Below are 20,716 nucleotides of genomic sequence, written 5' to 3'. Positions count from 1 at the left end.
TCTTGTTTTCAGAGAACAAGGAGCACAGACTGGTTTCTTCATCATGGTGTCACCCTCTAAAACTTGCTGCCATCATGGGTGACTCAGTTTGGCTGTAGGATATGCACAGTGTCCAACCCAGCTGGACAGAACTGGAAGATGTGCTTAATTTTCCAAAACACAACTTGAGCACTGGAATATCTGATATCCCTCTGGCATCCTAAACAATTTTGCACAGGGTAGGGAGATCCCTTAGGGATGCTAAACACTCTGGTGACACTGCAGGGAGCATCCCTGCCCCTAACTCCTCACCCACAGTTTAACACACAAGGCACTTTCCCCACCCCAGCATATCCCTGAAAAGCAAGGTTCTCCCAATTTCTTATTTTATTCTGGTGAGCATTTCACTGATTCATCAGCTTAGACAGCCTTGACCTTTGGAAACTCTCTTACTTCCCCATCAACCTGTTTTCCTCCACGCAGCCTCTCCAGCTGTGCAGAACTGAATTAGTGACTCCAGGCTGCTGCAGATTGTAGAATGAGGGAAGAGCACAGTCAGATTCTGCTTCCAGTGCTGAGCCAGGAATGGGGAATAACTAATCAAAATACCCACTGGCATCTGCCTGCTGGGTTGTAAATAGGGTTACAAGCATGCCAAGCACTGCAAACGCAGGTGGAAAAAAGACTTGTGATACAAAAGGTTTCTGAGTTGTCTGGCACAGCGTAATTTGGATAACACCAAAGCTATCTTCGTATCCTGAATTTTGGATGTACTGACAAACAAAGGAATGAGCTCACACATTGCAAGCCTACTTTAGAAACACTTCTGCAGGCAAAACAGGCACCTGCAGAAGGCTGCAAGGGATGGCCTCTCCCCCAACTACTGTCACACCCTTCCCTTTTCAATGCTCTTTCTCTCTTTCTGTCTTTTTATACAGAAGAGCTAATTTAATCACTGCTCGTGTATTTTCAACAATGTTTTGCATTACAAAAACTTTCCCAATTACTCAAGCAAGTTTTAATAACTGAAGTTTCCAAACTCTCCCCATATTTCCCTTAAAGCACAGATGTGGTTATGTTAAAACTGATCCTTGGCAAAGTTTCAACACACGGCTCAATTCTCTGTGCCCCAAGCCAGGGATTTGCCCCGAGGTGTGGGATTTGGCTCCTGTGATCCAAACCAGGCTCAGACCACAGGCAGTGTGAGCTCACCTTGGTTTAGGACAAGTTTGCAGCTATTACAAGGATCTGCAACTCCCTGAACACTCACCCAGTCCTTCTCATCGAGTTTTGCTGCTTCATTGTACACTTCGATGGCTGCCTTATGCTTCCCCAGGAGAAACCTGCAAAAGGATTGCAGTTCTTATATCTTTCCTGTTTTCAGACCCTGCTGTGCAGCCACTATCACCTTTGCCAGTGAGAAATTATCTTATGTGCTGCAGCTCCAGAGGTCTGCAGGAGAAGTTTACAATCTCAGCACTGCTCCCTCTCAGGACCAAGGTCATCCATCCTGACACTACTGGGGATGTAAGGAATGAATGCCCAGGCTCTGCAGCCTGCTTTTGTCTACAAAGAAAGAGACAGATGCCCTAACACAACATTCAGCAACAGAACAGGGTCTGTAGGGCAAACCTGCCCAGCTCAGGTCAGCACCTGTAGCTCTGGACCTTGAAATCAGTATCACCGTTCTGCCTGAAGCCCAAAGAAAAAGAAAACACAACAGCAGCCAGGCAGATAACAGATATTCTGCTTAAAGAACAACCCACGCTTCTGGAAGCCAAGCCAAGTGTTGATAAGGAGGAAACATGTCTGGAATTAAGCAGCCTAAGAGAAAAACAAAGCATGGAAGGTCCTGGGTGGCAAATCCAAGAGAAACAACAAATAAAACACCACTCACAGGGATCGTGCCACCTGCTTGAGGTTGTCAGCGCTTCGAGGGTTCAGAATGGAACATGTCTGGAAAAGTTCAAGAGATTCTTGAATTTTCCCCTCCAAGCGAAATATCAAAGCTGTAAAACAACATACAGCAGGGAAATGAATCCATTCTCAGCAGGAAAAACGTGCCTCTGACAGCAGGGAAAGAAGGGAGAGTACAGATCTATCACATCAACGCTCCTCTGGTGCTTTCCCCTCCTGCAGCACCCACAGTTTTGTGTCTGAGGGCAGGACTCTGTGTGCCTGGAGAAATTCAGGGGTCAGAACAAAAGCTTTAAGCTTTAAACCTCGGGCAGTTGCTTGTACAGATGCAGTCTGGATTTCTCCCCACCCTAGCCTCTTCAGCCCCTGCCAGCAAATCTCCACTGTCCCCCACCATGGCATTTGGAATTGGAATGTCACATTTTGGGAGACATTTTTTAGGGGTCAGAGGGCAGGGCAGGAAGAAGAATACCATCCTTAGAGCAAGGAGCGAGACAGTGATCACCTGGGGTGGGTAACAAACAGAAAACATGCATCTGTAACAGAAGCAAACTCATACTAACACACTGAGGGCCAGGAATCCATAACCCAAAGAAGAACTGATGACAAATACAGAGAAAACAAGACATTTAATTTTCACATTTCATGTGAAAATCCTAAATGTCAAAACTAAATGGAGCAAGCAGAGGGAAAAAATGTGTTTTTGATATAACAATTCTGTTTCCCTCACTTAACCCCTGCATTGTTCTCTGTATCTCAAATCAGGGATGACCTGCTTTAACAAAAAGATTTTCAGACATACCTTGAACATAGACAGCATATTCACAGAGCCCTTGGGACTCCTGGAGCTGCTCTTTGATGACAGCCTGGAAGGACAAAATTGTAAACTCACATCATTTCAACAAAGCTGATTCCAGAGATTTGGTTCAAGTCACAAAAACCACAACCCCACCTCTAACAAGGGCACTGGACCATGACTGGGACAACCACACAGTGCACACAACAGAGCTCTGTGCCAGGAACACTGTGGCCCTTTTAGTATTCCTCTGTTCATTCCTATTCCCAAAGATAATTAGGTACTACCTGGGGAAAACGCCAGGAGGCATCTCTGAAAGCATCCTCTGCTGATAAGGGTATCTACTCCAGGCCCTTTGTGAAGAAATAAATTAAACTGCAGCTGAGTGAATGAAAGCCAAAAGAACAAATGAGGAGTGAACAGGGAAAAAAACCTGATGAAAATGTAAATTCTTGCTGGCTTCATCCACAGCTCCCAGTTTGGGGTGGGCTGGCTGCAGCTTGGATATATTCCACAGTCACAACTGGTCCCACCTTTGGGAGGATGAACACTCTGGACAGGAATCAAGAGCATAATTTCTGCTCTGAAATTCCTCTTTTGTGCAGAAGTGGAAGAACACAGGGGGTAAGAATAAATATCTGGGTGAGCAGGGACCTGATGCTCATCTGGCATTTCAGATGTGTGTGGTCAGTGCCAGCATCCCCTGCCTCTGAGATGAACAGAAATGAAGAACCTGAAAATTGAACCTCAAATACAGCACATGGGAGAAAAACTATTACTGAGGAAGTTATTCTTGAGAAGATATTCTGTTGAGAAGAAGGAAAATTCTTACTGACAATCCTCACTCGTAACAAGAGGAAGGAAGAACAGGCCTGAGCTGCTCTTCTCTCATCTGTACCTGCTAATTTATCTATGTAACTCTTTACAAAGTGCATGATTATAAAACATTGTACTCAGATTATAAAACATTGTACTCAATTCCCATACTCTGGATTGTTCCATCTACATAAACCTGGATTCTCAGAGCAAGAGAGGGCAATAGAGAGCTATCTTTTAGAGAAATCTGATTAATTCTATAAACCCTAAAAAGTCCCACAGCAAAAGGCCCTCAGCTAAAGAATATGATCTCAGATCCCAGATTTCTTCCCCAAAGTTTATTTAAGGAGCTGATGACAGAATTTAGACACAACTGGCAGGAGACCAAGCAGTTTCAGTGTCATCCCAGGGGATGCTGCAGCTGCAGACTCTCAGGGATGTCTGCCTGGCACCTTGCTCAAGCAGCATTGAAAGGGTCAAAATCACTTTAATGCCTTCACTTTGGGGAGTTGATGTCAGTAAATAGTTTTTAATGGCCTTTTAGTTCATTGAAAACTATGGGAGATTTTAAAACTCTGTTAGAGAGGGAGCATTTCAAAGCACTGAGCGGGAAAGACCAAAATTAATTAACACAACAGGTCACTTGTTTCTTACTGAGACTAAACTGATGGATTTTAACAGCATCCAAACTGTCCTGGAATCTTCCAGTTTTACTGCAAAAGCAGTTTTGTGAGCTCTGAGGAAAAGGAAAGCTGGTCTGCCAAGCAGAGGAGTATTTATTAGCTGTCTTCTCTCGATTTTCCCCTGCTATTTCCTTGCTTCCATGACTGATGAAGACATGGACACATCAGTGTTGCCTTTATATCATCCATTTGTTATTTTCTCTGGTTTCCTGAGCTGCACATATTTTTCTTTTCTGTACTCTGTGATTCCACATCCCATCACACAAACAATCAACACACAGAATCGCACCAGTCAGCCCACAAAAAAGGGAAACAATTTTCTGTTTTGAGGGCTAGTCCAGCTTGTGTTTCTATCTATGCAAACCAAGATCTGAGAGGAAATTACTTAATGATACAACTTCCTGGCTCTGTTAATTAAGAGCTAAATGAAATTCCTCCAGCTTGCCTGTTTCCTAAGCACCTCCAAGATCCCTCCAGCAGAGGCAAGTCCTGACCAACCTGGTGTTTCAGAAGCCAAAAAGTCTTTTTAGATCTTTGCTGCACATGCCAGAATCAGAATGGCAACTTTTGTCCCCTCCTCCTGCCCATGGGTGCATCATCTTCTTGTGTTCATTTTATCAGAAAAACACACTGTTAAATAATAATTTGCCATTTCCTTAGTCCACTTACCATTATAATTCCAGACAACCAGTTCCAAACTGCTCACCAAGCCCAAGATGAATTAGAGCATGTCATGGATCATGTGTAAAACGAGACAATTTTGCTCAAGAGTAACCAGGATGTTTTGTATTTACACTTGGAAGTAATGCTCCCCTCAACTCTAGTGTTTTCATAGTGTCTCTGTAGTACCATCAAGAAACCTGCACAGTGGAACTGTGTTATTATCAGTTTGGAAAACCCTATCCATCACTTGGAACAACAGAGGCCTGCAGTTCTTTCCACTTTTCCCCTCCCAGTGACATCCTGACCTCCTGACTGCTCCAGAGAGCTGCACTCTCAGATCCCGAAGGTAGTCAAGGACTGGAGAACACTGAAGTCATTTTACTTCTGTATTCTCTTGGTCCCCTTATTCCAAAAGAAGTCAGGAAAGAGGGTGGTTGGGAAACTGTCAAGAAAACTGTTCTTTTCATGGTATCAGTGAAATAATTCCCACATTCTGAAGGCAGCTCTTACCTTACACTCCTCGTAGTCTCTGCGGACGTAGAGCAGATAAATCAACCAGTTCTTCCTCTCTAGGATTGGCAGCTCTGGTGCTGTACATGGAAAATATTCACAAAACACAAGGAATCAGACTGAGCAGCAGAGAACGTGGGAGAGATATTCCCAACCACCCCGATTGCCTGCACAAGGCAAGTAATTCAAGAACTGCAATTGCAATTAATGATTTGACTTGAAGGCTGGAGTGTGGACTTCTAAACAGGGCCTGGTTTTATTCCACTTCTCAAACTTGTGGATAAAATACTTTGTTCAGAATAGATATTAAATAAAAGCTCTAAGAAGAAAACTTCCACCTACTGGAAGGTGGTCTACTGGAAGGTGTCCCTGCCCACGGCACAGGGTTGGAACAAGATGGGTTTTAAGGTCCCTTCCAACTCAAAACCAGTCTGGGATTCTAAAAGGCTTGAGGCATCAGCTCCTCCTGGAGCAGATCCTGAAGTAAACAGCTTCACACACACATTTTAATTCAACACCAACACTGGTTGGAGGAATTGGATCTTTTCAAATACACAAGAAGCAGCTTGGAGGAAATGAGTTGGATTCACATTTTGAATCTAGGGCAAAAAATCAAAGGTCTTTAAGATGAATTTCTGGGACTGAATGAGCAGGAAACAGTAGATAAACACAAAAGGAGATTGGAGAGATGGGGTCTGAAGGTGTGAATAATTTAAAGAGGTCAAACTTAGTTCTTTGAATCTGTGAAAGGACTATGAAACATCACGGGTCTGAGAGACTGAAGCTACTGCAGAAAAACATTTGATGCAGTGGAGGAGGAAGCCTTGTGCTCCAGCATTTCAATGGTGTGCAGCTCGCAGCCGTAATTATGGCAAATCACGGATGGATGTTGCTTAGCGATATTCACGTCGGGTTTACAAGTTGAACACGCTGCTGTGCATTTCATTAAGGCTGGGAATGTATTGCCTGGGACTGGAGTCTCCATTCCGAGGGGTAACCATAGCAACTGGCCCAAAAGCTCCGTGTTTGCAAGTCAATATTGTGACACGAGCACAGAGGCAAAGCCAGGCGAGCGCTGGGGCAGAGCTGGGGGGACACAGCACAGGGACAGCTCCTCCAGGCTTTGGGGCACGGCACGGAGCAGAGCCAGCCCTGCACACGCTGGCTCAGCTCCAGCAGCACAGAGCACAAGGTGAGACTGGGGAGCCCAGGGGCCCTTTGCCATCAGAGGTGAAGAAAAACCCTGCAGGGGGAAGGGCTGGATCACGTCGGGAGGCAGGTGCCAAGTGTAATTATCTTTTGGAATGGCTGAGCTTTAATCGCCTCTGGAGCACACCGGGCTCTCCCCCATAACCCACATCAAGTCCAGTTTCACTCAGAGCTCCTAAACCCAACATCCTTCAGCTGTTGAATTTGGAAACATTTCACGAAGCCATTCTCATTTTCTTGGTTTTTCTTTTTTAAATTCCAGAATATCCAACTAAATTTATATTAGAGCTGAGAATTAAATGTGCACACTAGCAATTTAAGGTCAAATAGCTTCTAAAGAAGGTTCAACTACCCCAAAACAAATAGAAAGCTCACAATCCAAACAAAAAAAGTAATCCAAACACACAAAAGAGTAATCCAAACAAAAGAGTAATGCAAACAGGCTAAGCTTACAGAAATGCACAGATCAGGGATCCAAACATTCCTGAATTCTGCTCGGCTGTGGAGTATCTGGATCTTTGGAAGCAAGGCATTTTAATAAGCGTGTTGCCAGATCAGATTAATTGATTTCTGATAGCTTTATGTTTCCCATTTGTCCTTCTTAGAGTTAAAGGATGAAGGGAAGAGTCAAGAGGCTGCCTAAATAGCCACAAATTGATTGAAACCCCACTATTTCACATCTGAAGCCCATTCAGGGGCGACCTATTTCACTGACCCTCTGTAATTACTTCCCTGTGCAGGTTATTACCAGTGCCAGGGTGTGACAGAAACACAGCACCTGGGGATGCTGGAAATGCTCTGCCCCATCCCTGGGAGTGTCCAAGACCAGCCTGGATGGGGCTTGGAGCACCCTGGTCCAGTGGAAGGTGTCCCTGCCCATGGCAAGGGGTGGGATCAGATGGGCTTTAAGGTCCTTTCCAACCCAAACCAGTCTGGGATTCTATAAAAGCAGCTGGACTTGTGTGTCCTTCCTGCCTGGCATCTCCTGGTGTCACTATTTGATATAAAACACCAAACCTGACACACCTGGGCACTTCTCACCTTCTTTTGTAAGTAGGGATTTAAGGACAGACACTGCAAACTCTATGTATCCATCAACATTCCACTAACAGTCAGAACTGAACTATCCTTCACCATTTTGTGCCTATTAACACAGCCTCAAATTAGAAAATCCTGCAGCTGTCTGAAATAGGGAATAGTCAAAAGAACTCCAGACACACCCCACCAGGTCTCCAACCATCTGTTCATGCCTTATTGGGAAGGTAAAAAGTACCATTAAAGGTTAAAATATACACCAATGTTGTGGGCTAAGATAAGATGCCAGTACACCAGAGAGGGGATGGAGGATTGCTTGTTTAGTTCCTGAAGGAAAGAGCTTTTTCACACTTATGAGACAAGAAGGATGTTATACTCCACTCCCACACCATGGAAACGCCTGCTGGGAACAGGGATGGGAAGGAAGAAATGCTGAACATCAGACTGAGGGCTGAGCAGAAAATCAGGCTGCAAAGAGAAGGGGAAACCCAAGGAGTTGCCTAAAAGTGGTGGGATGGAGAGAAAATGGAGAAATGAAAAGCCACTGTGAGCCCCAGGAGCGAGCAGTGTTGGCATCTGCACACAAACCAGCTCTGCTTCCCCCAGGGATGCACCTGTGAGCTGAGGAAAACTCTGTGTGATTGGGAAAACACAGGGAGATTTTATGCTCCTTAAAGTCATTTGGAAACAGCAACAAGGCTGACTGAGGAGACACGAATCACTTTTTTTCTTCTTTCTCCCTAACGCAAGCAAATTGAAAGCAGGCAAACAATTCTGATGTTTTTCAAAATCTATGTCTAAATTCACGATTAAGTTTGACACAGGAACATATCTGATCCCCCCAAAAATGGCTGTGGGAAGTAAAGGATTATTACCAGGCTCTGTGCTCTATTCAGATGCAGAAAGAATTAATGGAAATTATTTATACACCTCTCCAGAGCCACAACCACTTCATCTGCATTTCTGCTTTCCCACAAAGCAGTGGATACCTGCTCCTGGTGTATTTCTTTCCCTCAGGTTTGCTCCCCCAGCCTGTTGATAAGGGCTGTCACAGAGCAATGGGTCACTGCGTTCTCCTGAAGAAAATGGAAATACAAATACCTGGCTATTTGGATCTCTAGCTCCAGAGAAAGGGAATAAAACACCTTCTTCAATATATGGACCTTCAGGATTTTCTCCTAGGTCACTGCTGTATGAAGACACACTTTTCTTTGTCACCTCTAGCAATAATCCCAAGCACTGTACAGGCACAGGTTGGAAAAGTGTGGTTTAGATCCTTCTAGCAGTGAAGAAACAAAAAGTCATTATTTGCTGTAAATCAATCTGCCCAAAGGCCAGCCCAGGAAAACACAATCATCAAAGAACTTGCTATCTACATCAAAAAGAGTTTATAACTTGCATAATTGTCTTTCAGCCTCTCTTTTGTGGGACTACAAAAGTCCTGTGCCAGGGAGTCAGCCACCAAAAATATGATTAAATGCCTTTGAAGTGTGTTTTGATTGAATTCAAAAGGGAATCCATCTGATCCCCTCGCTGGCCAGTGATTGATTGCACGAGCCACTTCCAGCAATGTGATTTTTCTTTCTGACAATGCTCCTTTAAGGAAGCCACTGGAGCAGAAACCCTGACAGAATCAGAATAAGATCATCAGGTTTGTATCTGCGCTGCTCTATCATCACTCTTCCCTTTATTCCTCCTCTTATAGATTTTCTCAGAGAACTGGAAAAAATAATAATGAGTTATTCCCTTTTGTGTAAACCTCCCTAGGAAATTATTTTGTGCTTGCATCTTCATATTGGGTAATTGTAGCTTAGGGATGAACTATCAAACAGTGGGGTTTAGATTTAATAAAAGGGCTTTAAATTGCTGTAAAAAGAAGAGGGGGAAAAGGCCCCAGAAACTCTTACTTGATTTCGTGGGGGAAATGATTGCTAAAGCACCAGCAGTAAGAAGTGGCTCAAGAAAAAGTTTTAGTCATCTCAGAGGGAAAAAACCAATTCAAAGCCCAGCCCTCCTTCCAATCCAGATTATTGGAAAGGGTCCAACCCCAGTTCACCCCTTCCAGCTCTGAACCCAACCTGCAGCAGCCTGAGCAAGAGCAGCAAAGGCGCAAAAGACCCAACAGACACAAAGAAAAACTTGTTATTGCCCAAAACCCCCAACAGCCTAAAGCATACATAACATATAGCACAAAGAAAGGACAGAAAAGCTTTGCAAAGGCAGTTAAATAGAAGTATTTGATTTAATTTTTTATTTAATTTTTTTTATTCTGCAGTAGTTTCATGAGCCACAGCCTGGATCCATTGTGGTAGGTACCATGTATGTGGGAAAGATTTTCCAAAAGAATTCAGCTCTCCCTTTCCAAATTCTAATTCAAAATTCCATGTTGCAAAACAGCATCATCCAAGAACAGAGATATTTCTGAAACTAACAATCACCCAGGCAGTGCTTCAGTTCTCTATTGTGACATTTTGATATTGAGGCAGCAGAAGCACAAAAGAATTTCATAAAGTGAATCTCAGAATCACAGGATGGTTTGGGTTGGAAGGACCTTAAAGATAATCAAGTCCCACTCCCCTACCATGGGCAGGGATCCCTTCCACTAGCCCAGGGTGCTCCAAGCCCTGTCCATCCTGGTCTTGGGCACTGCCAGGGATCCAGGGGCAGCCACAGCTGCTCTGGGCATCCTGTGCCAGGGCCTGCCCACCCTCACAGCCAGGAATTTCTTCCCAATATCTATGTCTAAATTCGTGATTAAATTTGACACAGGAACATATCTGATCCCCCCAAAAATGGCTGTGGGAAGTAAAGGATTATTACCAGGCTCTGTGCTCTATTCAGATGCAGAAAGAATTAATGGAAATTATTTATACACCTCTCCAGAGTCACAACCATCTTAATCTCCATGCCCTGTCCAACGTGGCCTGGGACACTGCCAGGGATCCAGGGGCAGCCACAGCTGCTCTGGGCACCCTGTGCAGGGCCTGCCCACCCTCACAGGGAGGAATTCCTTCCCAATATCCCATGTAAGCCTGCCCTCTGGCAGTTTAAAACCACAGCACCTTGCTCTGAAGAAGTCAAACAGGAAGTGGAGCTGTGGCAAAGAGAGATGCAGGTTATCAGCTCCCATCGTCAGGCCAGGCTCGCTGGGACACAGCAACAGGACTGGATGGCTTTGGACATTCAATCCCCACTTCCAAGTCATTCTGAACGTTGCCTTAATGGCAAACTCCCAATGGCATAAAGACAACCCACTTGTCTCTGCAGGAGAGCATCCACATCTGAGAGGCAGCACATGGAATTCTGTGGGAGCGCCGCCCGCCCCATCCCACACTCCCAGCCCAGCCTCCTGTGGCTGACATTCCTGCCAGGATTACCATTATTCCACTCCCATGGAGTGGAGCTTGGGGAAGGCTCAGGCATAGCTGTGGTTACAGCCCAAATGCAGCTCTGTGCTCTCCTATCCACGTTAAATAAACATGGATAGGGAGGATGAGCCCATCTGTGCCTGTCTCCTTTTTGCCTTGAGCTTCACAAGCTGCCAACGCCAGGAATTCCGCTACCGTTTGTAAATCCAGTGTCAGGGAGGGAATGAGCATCTTCTGGGCAAAAATAACATTCAAATAACAGGGCACACACTCCAACAGCTTCTACAGAACAACACAGCCCTGCAGGGAACTGGATTTTCTGAAACAAGGTATGATAATGGAGAGAAAGCATTTGTAAGCTCTAATTCAATCTTCTTATCAAGATTTAAAACTAACAGACTGCCTTGGTGTGAGAAGAGCATCCTACAAATTTCTAGCAGAGCCAAATTTGACAAGAAATCCTCTTCCTTCCTCAGACTCTTTTACTGAGAGTGTGGCAGTATAAATACATTAGAGCTTTGAAAGAAAACTAGCACAGGAACATTGCTCTTCCTACGCCCAGATCCATCCTTGGAGTTTGAAAATGGAGCTGTTAATGTATTCAAAACTCAGTAATAATGAAAAATAACCCCAAAAGCCAGCACTCAGAAGAGGCACTACGAGCTTTATTTCACCCACCATGTGTGAGTGAATATATGTGAGAATAGAGGTGTTTGTATGCACAAATCCCTCTAAAATGGCTATAAACAACAACAAAAAAGGACCAGCTTTACACTGCAGCCATTCTCTGTTTAATCCCTTTTCCCTGTGTTTTCCCGTTTGCAAATTGTTGCTGGAACACCTTTAAATCAAGCCCTAAAGCCGTGTGGTTGCTCGTTTTTTACAGTCAGCTGGGGTTAATAAAACTCATCACACACAGCCCGGTGCTGGCGAGGAGCTGTAACTCATCCCCAGAGCTGCCTCCCACGGCTTAATAGCTCCACGAGGTGCAGGGAAAGCTGGAAGGAGGCTGGAAAACAGAGGTTTAAACAACAAAAAAAAGCAACATTTCTGACTCTCCACCTCCCCCTACAGGAAAATTAGCCAGGGATAGATGAAAGACTTCAAAACTGTATCTTAAATCTGATTTATACTCTAGGGCATGGGGGAAAAGGGGCATTTTCTCTTGCTACTATGCACTGCATAAATCTCATTGAGTTGCTTGCTCAGATTTGTCGTTTTTTTCTGATTTAAGACATTTACAGTTCTGAGTTACTCCAAAGAAAGATGGTTTTATTTTTTAAATAAATACACTGATTATTCAATTAATTTGCCATATATATATAATTTATTTATTTAATTATTTGTGTTCTACTACGTGCTGCTCAAGTTCAACCTGAAGGTGAAGTAAATAAACACACACTTGTCATCCCCCTGGACCTCCCAGTGACAGTGAGGCTCCCAGGGGCAGAACCAGTTTGGTCACTGGGAAATCTCTGTTAGGAGCAGGAGGCTGGTGAGACACCACTGGGCAGTCCTGAGTCCATCTTGGGGGGGATGAGATTTACACACATCTTTAACACAAGTACATGATCCCGATCATTACTCTACAAAAAGTTTCATTCAGGCCTGATAATGCTCAATTCAAGTATAAAATTTGTTTCAGACAAATAACACTGGTGAGAAATTTAGTAACAAACACTTTCAAAAGGAAATTTGAAAAAGTACGGTCTTTCTGAAAAATGAGAACGGAAAGTCTGTTTGCTCTGCATGAGCCAATTTTGACCATCAGTGCTGACTGCTGAGCAGAGATGTGCTCAGAACAGAGGAAAACAAAAACCAGGGGAAAAACCAAAAAACCAGGCTATTTTACATGTTAGTTCTTAAGTCCCTGAGGATGCAGACACCACACTTGGAGATACTCAATGATCCAAGTCCTGGCATGACACCCCAACTCTTCTCTGTTTAAACCATGTCCTGCTTGATGCCTCGTGCTCTTGTAGGCAAGGTGGAGTCTGAGCTCTCTCCAGGTGTCTGTTCCCAGATTTGGAACAGACACCTGGAGAGCACACCATTGCAAAGGCAAGGCAATAAAATGCCTTATGAACAGCAGAGGTGGTCTGAGATACTCACTGCTGGCTCCTCACTGGCTCCTCCCACAGCAACACTGGGATGGGAGATATTTCCCCCACAAAGTGGCTGCATGCATTCCCAAAATAACCGGCTTCTCATTAATTCCAGCATCAAGAGCAAAGTAGTTTGGGGATTTCCAGTTCTAATCTCTCCTCTGGCTTTAATTCCTATGCTTAGTCTTTTTCTGTCTAAGCATGAGGTATTTTACATGGAAATTGAGACTGAAATCGTTGTAAGGCATTTGTAAGAAAAGCTTTTCTTTTAGAAAGCAAAATAAAATTCCAGCATGGAGAGGAGCAGAATCCAGCCACATCAGTCTTTGAAACTTCCCATTCCATAAGGAACAGCACCTAGAACCTGTCCTCAGTTCATCCACTGCAAAAGAATGTTATATTGAAGGAATGTTATAAGAACATAGATATATATACACACAACAAAATATAGAAGCTGGTCTTGCAAACTTTTCAGTGCTCCCTACACAAGACCCTACAGATGGAGTTCTTCCAGGCTCATTGCCTCAGGATGAAGTTTTCCAGGAGGGAAATCCCAGTCTATCCCAGAATGAACATTTGCCTGAGCACCTTCTCTCTTCCCTACTGTACAAATGTGTTAATGATATAGTCTTTAATTACACAGTCACAGAAGTACACTCTGCCTCCTCCTAATTAGAAGTTAAAAAATGAATCACAGTCAGGCAGGGAATGAAATTATTGAGAATTATGAATAAACCAGTGACAAAATCCCAGGACTTGCAGCGTGTCTAATGCAGCTGGAAGCGTTGGCAGTGAAGGGGACAGGCCTTGTAAGGAGTGAATGGAAATATTTTTTATTCAAAAATCCCTCAGTGAGCTGCTCCTTGCTCAACATGTCCTGTCATTCCTGTGCCACAGGTGCTGTTGGAGAGCTGGGCTAAATGTAACAGGTGATTCTGTCACCAAAAACTCAGATGCTCAAATTCCAGCTGCACAGACATGGGGAATTCTGACTCTTGAGTGAGCTTCATCTCCTTCAAATGTCTGAAAATGAAGATATGAGTGACTTGCCTTGGGCTGTCTCCAAGGTAAAGGAGAGGAACAGGCATCCTCAGGAAGGGATTCATCCCAGCACAGGTGGCTGGGACAGGTCAGGGAATGGCACAGATGCCCTTTCCACTGACTAAACATGGAGCGCGAGTGATCTGCTGAGACTTGCTCTGCATCAGAGATGTCTCAATGCAGAGAGATGAATCCCACCCTTCCTAAATCTGTCACTTACTATTTTTACAGAATTATTTTTAAATTCCCACCAGGAGATGCTATTTTATCTGTATGCAGCACGCCAACAAACTGCGGCTGAGGGCTTTAAAATCAAAAGAAATTTGCCTGGCACCAAGGACTTTCAAAGAAGCTTCAAAAAATGAATGTACCTGTTTTAATAACTGGCACTAAAATGTTCCCTGTTGTGCTGTCTGCAAAGGATTCCCTGCTCCTGTCAGCACAGATATTAATGTACACACACAAGAGGGCAGAGCTGTGCTAGCACATTCCAATTTAAATATTACCAGTTCTTTGCAGTGCAGGGATTACTGGGCTGTTATTCTGGGAAGAAGAGGATGAAGTGAAGGATATTATACAATTTAATTACCCAGAAATGATAATCCATTTTTTAATCTCACTACTCAAAACTAGCAGCTGCATCAGATCCTGAGCATCACACACAGCAGTCACTGCTCCCCACTTATCGGTGAGATGGAAATACCCAAGTCTCTTACATAAAACAATGATGTAATTACCAGCTAATCTAGCTTATTTAGGAACCAATTTCTTCCCACAAGGTTGGGGGTTCAAATGGACTAAAAGATCTTGGCTTGCATGTGGCCAAATGGAAGCAAATGGGTATGGACAGATAAGGGCTGGATTGGCTCCCTCCGACCATGACATTCCCACTAAGGCCTTTTCTTTCTGACACACTTAGAAGTATTAATTAATTTAACTCAAGGGGGTTGTTTTTATCTGGATTTCTCAGGCAGCTTCACTCTTACAAGTTCAAAGGCAGCTTTGAAGCCAGCTCAAAGAATGGATTTATATTGATTTAAGAAACTGTATCAGAAATTCAGAAATGATCAGCACTGCAAGTGCATGGAATCGACTCCACGGGGTAGAGTTCCTGCTCTTCAGATTAAACACTCACAGAACCCCTTAAAACATCTGCAGGCACAGGAGGGATCCCCACTGGTTCATCTGGGCAAGCAAGAGCCACCCAGAGAGAGACAGGACAGCTCATCAAAAACCACTTATTTATTTCTGCATAATCTGAGCATTATTTATTATTACTTATTGCATTATTATTTATTAGCATTACTAAGAGCCACATTTTGAGATTGTTTATTGGCAGTTCCTAGCCAGAGCCACCACCCAACAGGCCAAGCAGTGCATTGTAATATATCCATTTATATGATACTTTTCATTTTATGTCTCCAAATGTTTTGTTAACCAAAAGCCTACAGCATCCAAAACCTGTCACTGGATATTAGGCCAAGCTTGCGGTTGATAAATGGAAAGCAACAAAAGCCAGAGCACTTTGTCAAAGATCACAGATAAATCCTTCCTTCAAACCCTAGAAAAAACATACCTACAAAGCATCCCAAAAATACCCCAATGCCCAGGCCAGGGAGAACACTTGATGTCTGCTAATAGTTTTGCAGGGTTTTCATTTTGAAAATTATTTACCTGACCCTTCCTGTGGTAAGTGTAGAGGTTGTTGATGACAATTCAGAATTCTCATTCTTGACAGATTAATGGATTTTTAGGACAAGTTCTTCCCAGTGATTCAAGCAAAATCAATTTTGCTTCAGTGAGTTTATTATACTGTGTACATATTTAGGATTCTACCTTGTCATTAAAACACCATCAGTGCATCTCAGAAAGTCTGAGGTCTCATATTCATGTAGAAATCCAAATGCATATAAAATCGTCCCATTAACCTCTGAACTGTTATTAGACAAACATGAACTCAGAACTTACTTTCGAAACATTTTTTCCACAATAAAGGGAAATAAATTTGAGTTATGTTCCATAAAAACCAACAATACAAGCTGGTAAAAGCACTTCTCCACTCCAGTACTATCAGATCCTATAAAATTATTTGATTTGCCTGCATGGGAAAAGAAAGTGAGAAGATGGGAGACAGTCTATCTCAATTCCAAACCAGTAAAGCATTTAGGAAAATATCTGATTAATTTAGAATGCAGGAGAGAGATTAAAACCCCACCTCAGCAGACTGACTCCTTATCACTTCACGAACAGGGCTTGAATTTATTTATTCCACCCTCAGTTGCTTGGGGATCAACAGAGGGAGAGCTATGGATGGAGCAAGAAAGGGAACTTTTTTGGGAGCAGCTCTCCCAACAGGGGATAAAGGACAAAATAATGAATGCTACTCCTGTGTCAGCTGCTGAGGGATGATTGTCACCAAGGGTGGCCACAAGATACTTGGAGGGAGTCACCTCCACCCATGCCATTAATTCAGATTATTGCATGGAGAGATTTCAAACCTGATTCCACCAACACCATCTTCTCCAGAACCTTGCTGAACACTCATCCTCTTCCCTCAGGGCTGGCCTGCCCACAAGCCAGACTCTCCCAAATCCCAACTTTCAGGCTTTGGCAGCCCAACAGCCACATGAGGATTAGCTACTCCATGAGCAAATTCCACCTCCAAACTCAACGTTATCCTTCTAAGAGCCAACAACCCAGTTGCTAAACACTGGTTGTAGGTTCCACCTTTTCTTGGATCACAGGGAGGGTCATGGGAGGAAAGCAAGAACAGTGAGGGGAAGCTACTCAGTTCAGATTCAATATATTCAATGGAAAGCAAGAACAGTGAGGGGAAGCTACTCAGTTCAGATTCAATATATCAGACCTGCATCACTGAAAATGTGGCCTTCTGGTTAAAGCTAGAAATCTCACATGTGTATTTTGTCATTCCAATGATTTTTGGCAAATTTGAGACTCCATTCTCAGAAACACACATTTAATGCCTCACTCCTGCTCAGTACAACACAGACAAGCTGAACAGGCTGAATGCAGCACTGTGATGGTTAACATAGGGCCTCAGCAATGACTTGATCCCACTCTGCTACACCTGTGTGCAATCACATCATCCATTATTGCTCTATTTGGGCACAAATTTTACCCACACCAAACTGTTCATATAGTCCCTGCATTTCACAGACCTGTTTGTGCTAACGTTGAGTTCAGGATCTCTCTTGTCAGAGAAAACACTGACACTGAAGCTTTATCCTGCTTGAAAACACAATGCAAATATAAAAAGGCAATTTGTTGTAACAGAAAGTGGCCATTCAATGTTTAAAATGCCAGTTTAAAATAAGTTTAGCAGCATTCTTCTGTTCAAACAGCACTGATGTAGTCTGGCTCCTAGAGTTCATCGTAATTCTCCTCAGCCAAACTAAAATGGGATGAGATATTTAATTAAGATGTTCTACAAATATTCTATTAAAAAAACGCAGCTGTCATGGGAAATAGATGCTGCTCTTTCCTGCCAAATTCCACAAAAAAATATCCAACATCCTTTCGTTCTCCCTCCTCCTCTTTTTCATGCCCCCAGTCCCCCACCCACACACAGAGGACACTGTTACATCACTCCAAGTACAAATCTTTTTGCTGCCCTCATTTCCCAGAGATTAACGATCAGGCAGCTCAAATCAGCTTTCCCAGCTGCACTGAAGTCAAATATTAAATGGCAAAGCCCAAAGGCTTTGAAGGCATTTCAGTCAGAACAGCCCGAGGTGTGCCAGGCCTGGAGATGCCTCAATTTACCTTAAAGGACAGAAAAGAGAAATTACAAAAGTCATGGGCTAGAGGATTTTTTAAAAAATCATCATAGTTTACTTGGTGTCAAGGGTTGTGTCAGTATAAAAGGGAGATCCAGAGCCACAAATAAATGGGACCTGCACAAGGAGGCAGAGCAGGGTGGGGGTTATGGAGGATGAGATGGGAGTCATAACCTTTATAGGAAATGATAGAGATGAAATAGCTCACCAGGGAGCCCATCAGTGCCTCCATGGAAGTCAGACTAATTGCCTCAAAGTAACCAATTTGGAGTAATTTTAGAGCAATCCTAGCTCTGAAAGAGTTGAGGGTCAAGATAAAAGTAAATTTGGGAGTTATTTTTACTTTCATGCAGGCCTGAAGCAGTAGCAATCTTCTCCTCAGCTCTGGGCAAGCTACCAAAGAGGCCTGGGCTTGTGCTGAGCCAAGCCCCATCTCCAGGACAGCCACACTCTGCTCAAGGGCTGGAATTCTCCTACCAGGAATTGGGACTATGTGAGGTTGGCCTGAGCTCCCCAAAAGCAAAGTAGTTTTTCCAGCTTCCCAAGGCCTACATGCAGGACAAAGCACCCAGTTAGGCAGATTGTCATTGCAGTGCCCAGCTGCCAGTCAAACTCCTTCTTGCTGCCAGCATTATCCTAAGGCAGGCTCCATCCCAAGGAATACTCTGACAGGCACATCAGGGCAGAAAATGGCCAAAGGACTGTGCTCACCAGCTGAGGTTCCCTGAATGCAAAGGCAAGGGAAAAGGAGGACTGCTTCTGGCACTGGTAGTAAATACTCTCAATTAGAATCTGAATTGATGGGGCCCTCTGCACACTCGAGAAAGGAGAATCTATCAAAAACCATCCCAGAAGCTCAGCTCGGGTAGGCACGAAAGCTCTGCAGCGGCCACATCTGTGCTGGAAGGGGAGCAGTGCCACAGAGAACACTCACTGTGTGTCAGGACAAGTCCTGCCTCAAGAACGAGGGAAAGCAGAAAAGGAGAGGCTCAAGAATTTACCAGATTTCTCAAAAAACAGCAGGATCTGGTCAAACAATTTGAACCAACAACAGAAATTGTACCTGTTCCAGTCCAGATTCAACCAAGATTTCAAACCAACACTTTGCACTGAGTGAATTAACACATTTTCATTATTAAAAAGAAACAAACAAAAGCAAATAAACTATAATTAAACTCACAACCTGCCTGATTTGATATCACTTTTACTTCAAATATTGGAATATGTGACGTAAAAAACCCCCACAAGACGGAATGTTTGCTTCCCAAGATTATATCCAGAGCAAGACACCATTCTGAAGAACCCAAAACAAACCCGTTATTATTTGAGAGGATAAATGAGTACCAAACTCATTAACAGCCCCATAAGTAAGTACACAATAAAATAAACAGTCTCACAGATTATAAGCAAACATGATACAGGCTGTGGCTATGGTAAGTCAGCCAGGAACAGCACTGAGCTCACAGAGACCCTGGAAAAATACTGGTACTCAGCAAATTACAGTCTAGACAGTCTCCTCTTTTCCCAGAGGACATTTATTTCCTCCTAGACAGCTGCAAACACTATAGAAAAAACCTTAAAACCAACCTGCCCAAGAAACACAATCAGCTCTTCAAACAAACCTTTTTTAGGACGGGGTTTTGTTGGTTCTGTAGCCGCTGGCGATGAAGAAACCTGAAAAGACAGAAACCAGGAGTAGTAAATAGACCAGGCAAGGTTTCTTGAAGCTCCGTTCCAGAAAATAATCAGAAAGGACAACTGGCAAATCCCAAAGGAGGGAACAAAAATAGCAGCATTGCTGCTGGACAAACTCTGCCCTGCCAAGCAAGGCAGAGATTTCTGCTCCACAGCTCGATTAAACAAACACCCTCATTGTGCAGCACATCCCTGTTGGTGGGGTCACTTCTCATCACCTGCATCCCGGGAAGGGATCTTTACCTTGCAAAAAAACAATACTGGAGCATTTAAGAACCTAATTAGAGATCACACAGAAAATAAGTCCAAACCATTTATCGTAAAACATTTATGAAGTTAATTAGGGCAAAGCTGTTCCCGGGGAACCATCTGAGTGCACAGGATGTGAGCACAGGGATGTCCCTTCACATGGAGGCCAGGGAACCTCCCCCAGCAAACACTGGCCAGAGCTCCCAGCCTGTGGAAAATACATTAATTTTACATGATTTTCTTACTTTGCATCCACCATCAAACCTTCATGGAAGAGAAGTGGGTCCATACAGGAAAGTATTTTTATTTTTCACTCTGCTTTTTGGGAAGACAAAATACGGGATTTTATACACCTGTGTCACATCCCCGCTGCTTTATAAATAATTTTTAAAATCAGAGATTCAGACAATCTTTGCTCCTTGCAATGTTTTGGGAACATTTTCTAATTGCATCTTTTTTTTTAATAGAGACGGGGCAGATCAGAGAGGCTGAGACATGAAAAATAACCCAAGAAAGGCTCTTCCTTTTTAAAAATTTTTTACTGCTTACTTTTTTGTTTCTTAACAGTTTCTAAAATTTTATTGACTTTTCTGATTCCTATTGTGAAAAACTGAGCTGCTATTTTCATGGATTTACCCAACTCTGAGCATTCCATCCTCAGCAGGAATAAGCAGCGCAAACACCTCACTGTTTTATTGTTTTACATATTTCAATTTTTTTTTTAACCTGCACACCCATCATTCTGAGTCCTCTCATTCTGCTCTGTTAAGACTTTCCGGAAGTTTCTCCTATTTCCTCCTCACCTGAGTAACTTCCTACCCATCTTTTTGTCCAGATCATTTCTAAGTACACT

The 20,716-nt window shown here is 43.4% G+C and overlaps 1 protein-coding gene across 4 annotated transcripts in view; it reads right to left on the bottom strand.

Annotated features, from left to right (window-relative positions):
- BBS4 (Bardet-Biedl syndrome 4) overlaps positions 1-20,716 on the bottom strand; it is a 34,637-nt gene that overhangs the window by 13,178 nt on the left and 743 nt on the right. For 2 of the 4 annotated variants that reach the window (XM_041468884.1, XM_041468885.1), the window contains exons 2-6: positions 19,542-19,593; positions 5,365-5,444; positions 2,699-2,762; positions 1,877-1,935; positions 1,250-1,322 (exon numbers count right to left, since the gene is read on the bottom strand). In XM_041468884.1, coding sequence (XP_041324818.1) covers positions 1,250-1,322; positions 1,877-1,935; positions 2,699-2,716 — 150 coding nt within the window. In that variant the 5' untranslated portion in view covers positions 2,717-2,762; positions 5,365-5,444; positions 19,542-19,593. Of the gene's footprint in view, positions 1-1,249; positions 1,323-1,876; positions 1,989-2,698; positions 2,763-5,364; positions 5,445-19,541; positions 19,594-20,716 lie in introns of all 4 variants that reach the window. The other 2 variants (XM_041468883.1, XM_041468887.1) reach the window with 2 other exon arrangements.

Source organism: Pyrgilauda ruficollis, unplaced genomic scaffold (genome assembly GCF_017590135.1).
Source record: "Pyrgilauda ruficollis isolate IOZ18807 unplaced genomic scaffold, ASM1759013v1 scaffold23, whole genome shotgun sequence".
Classification (NCBI taxonomy): Eukaryota; Metazoa; Chordata; class Aves; order Passeriformes; family Passeridae; genus Pyrgilauda; species Pyrgilauda ruficollis.
The sequence above is the reverse complement of the archived record's forward strand: the minus strand, read 5'-3'. Positions and strand labels throughout refer to the sequence as shown.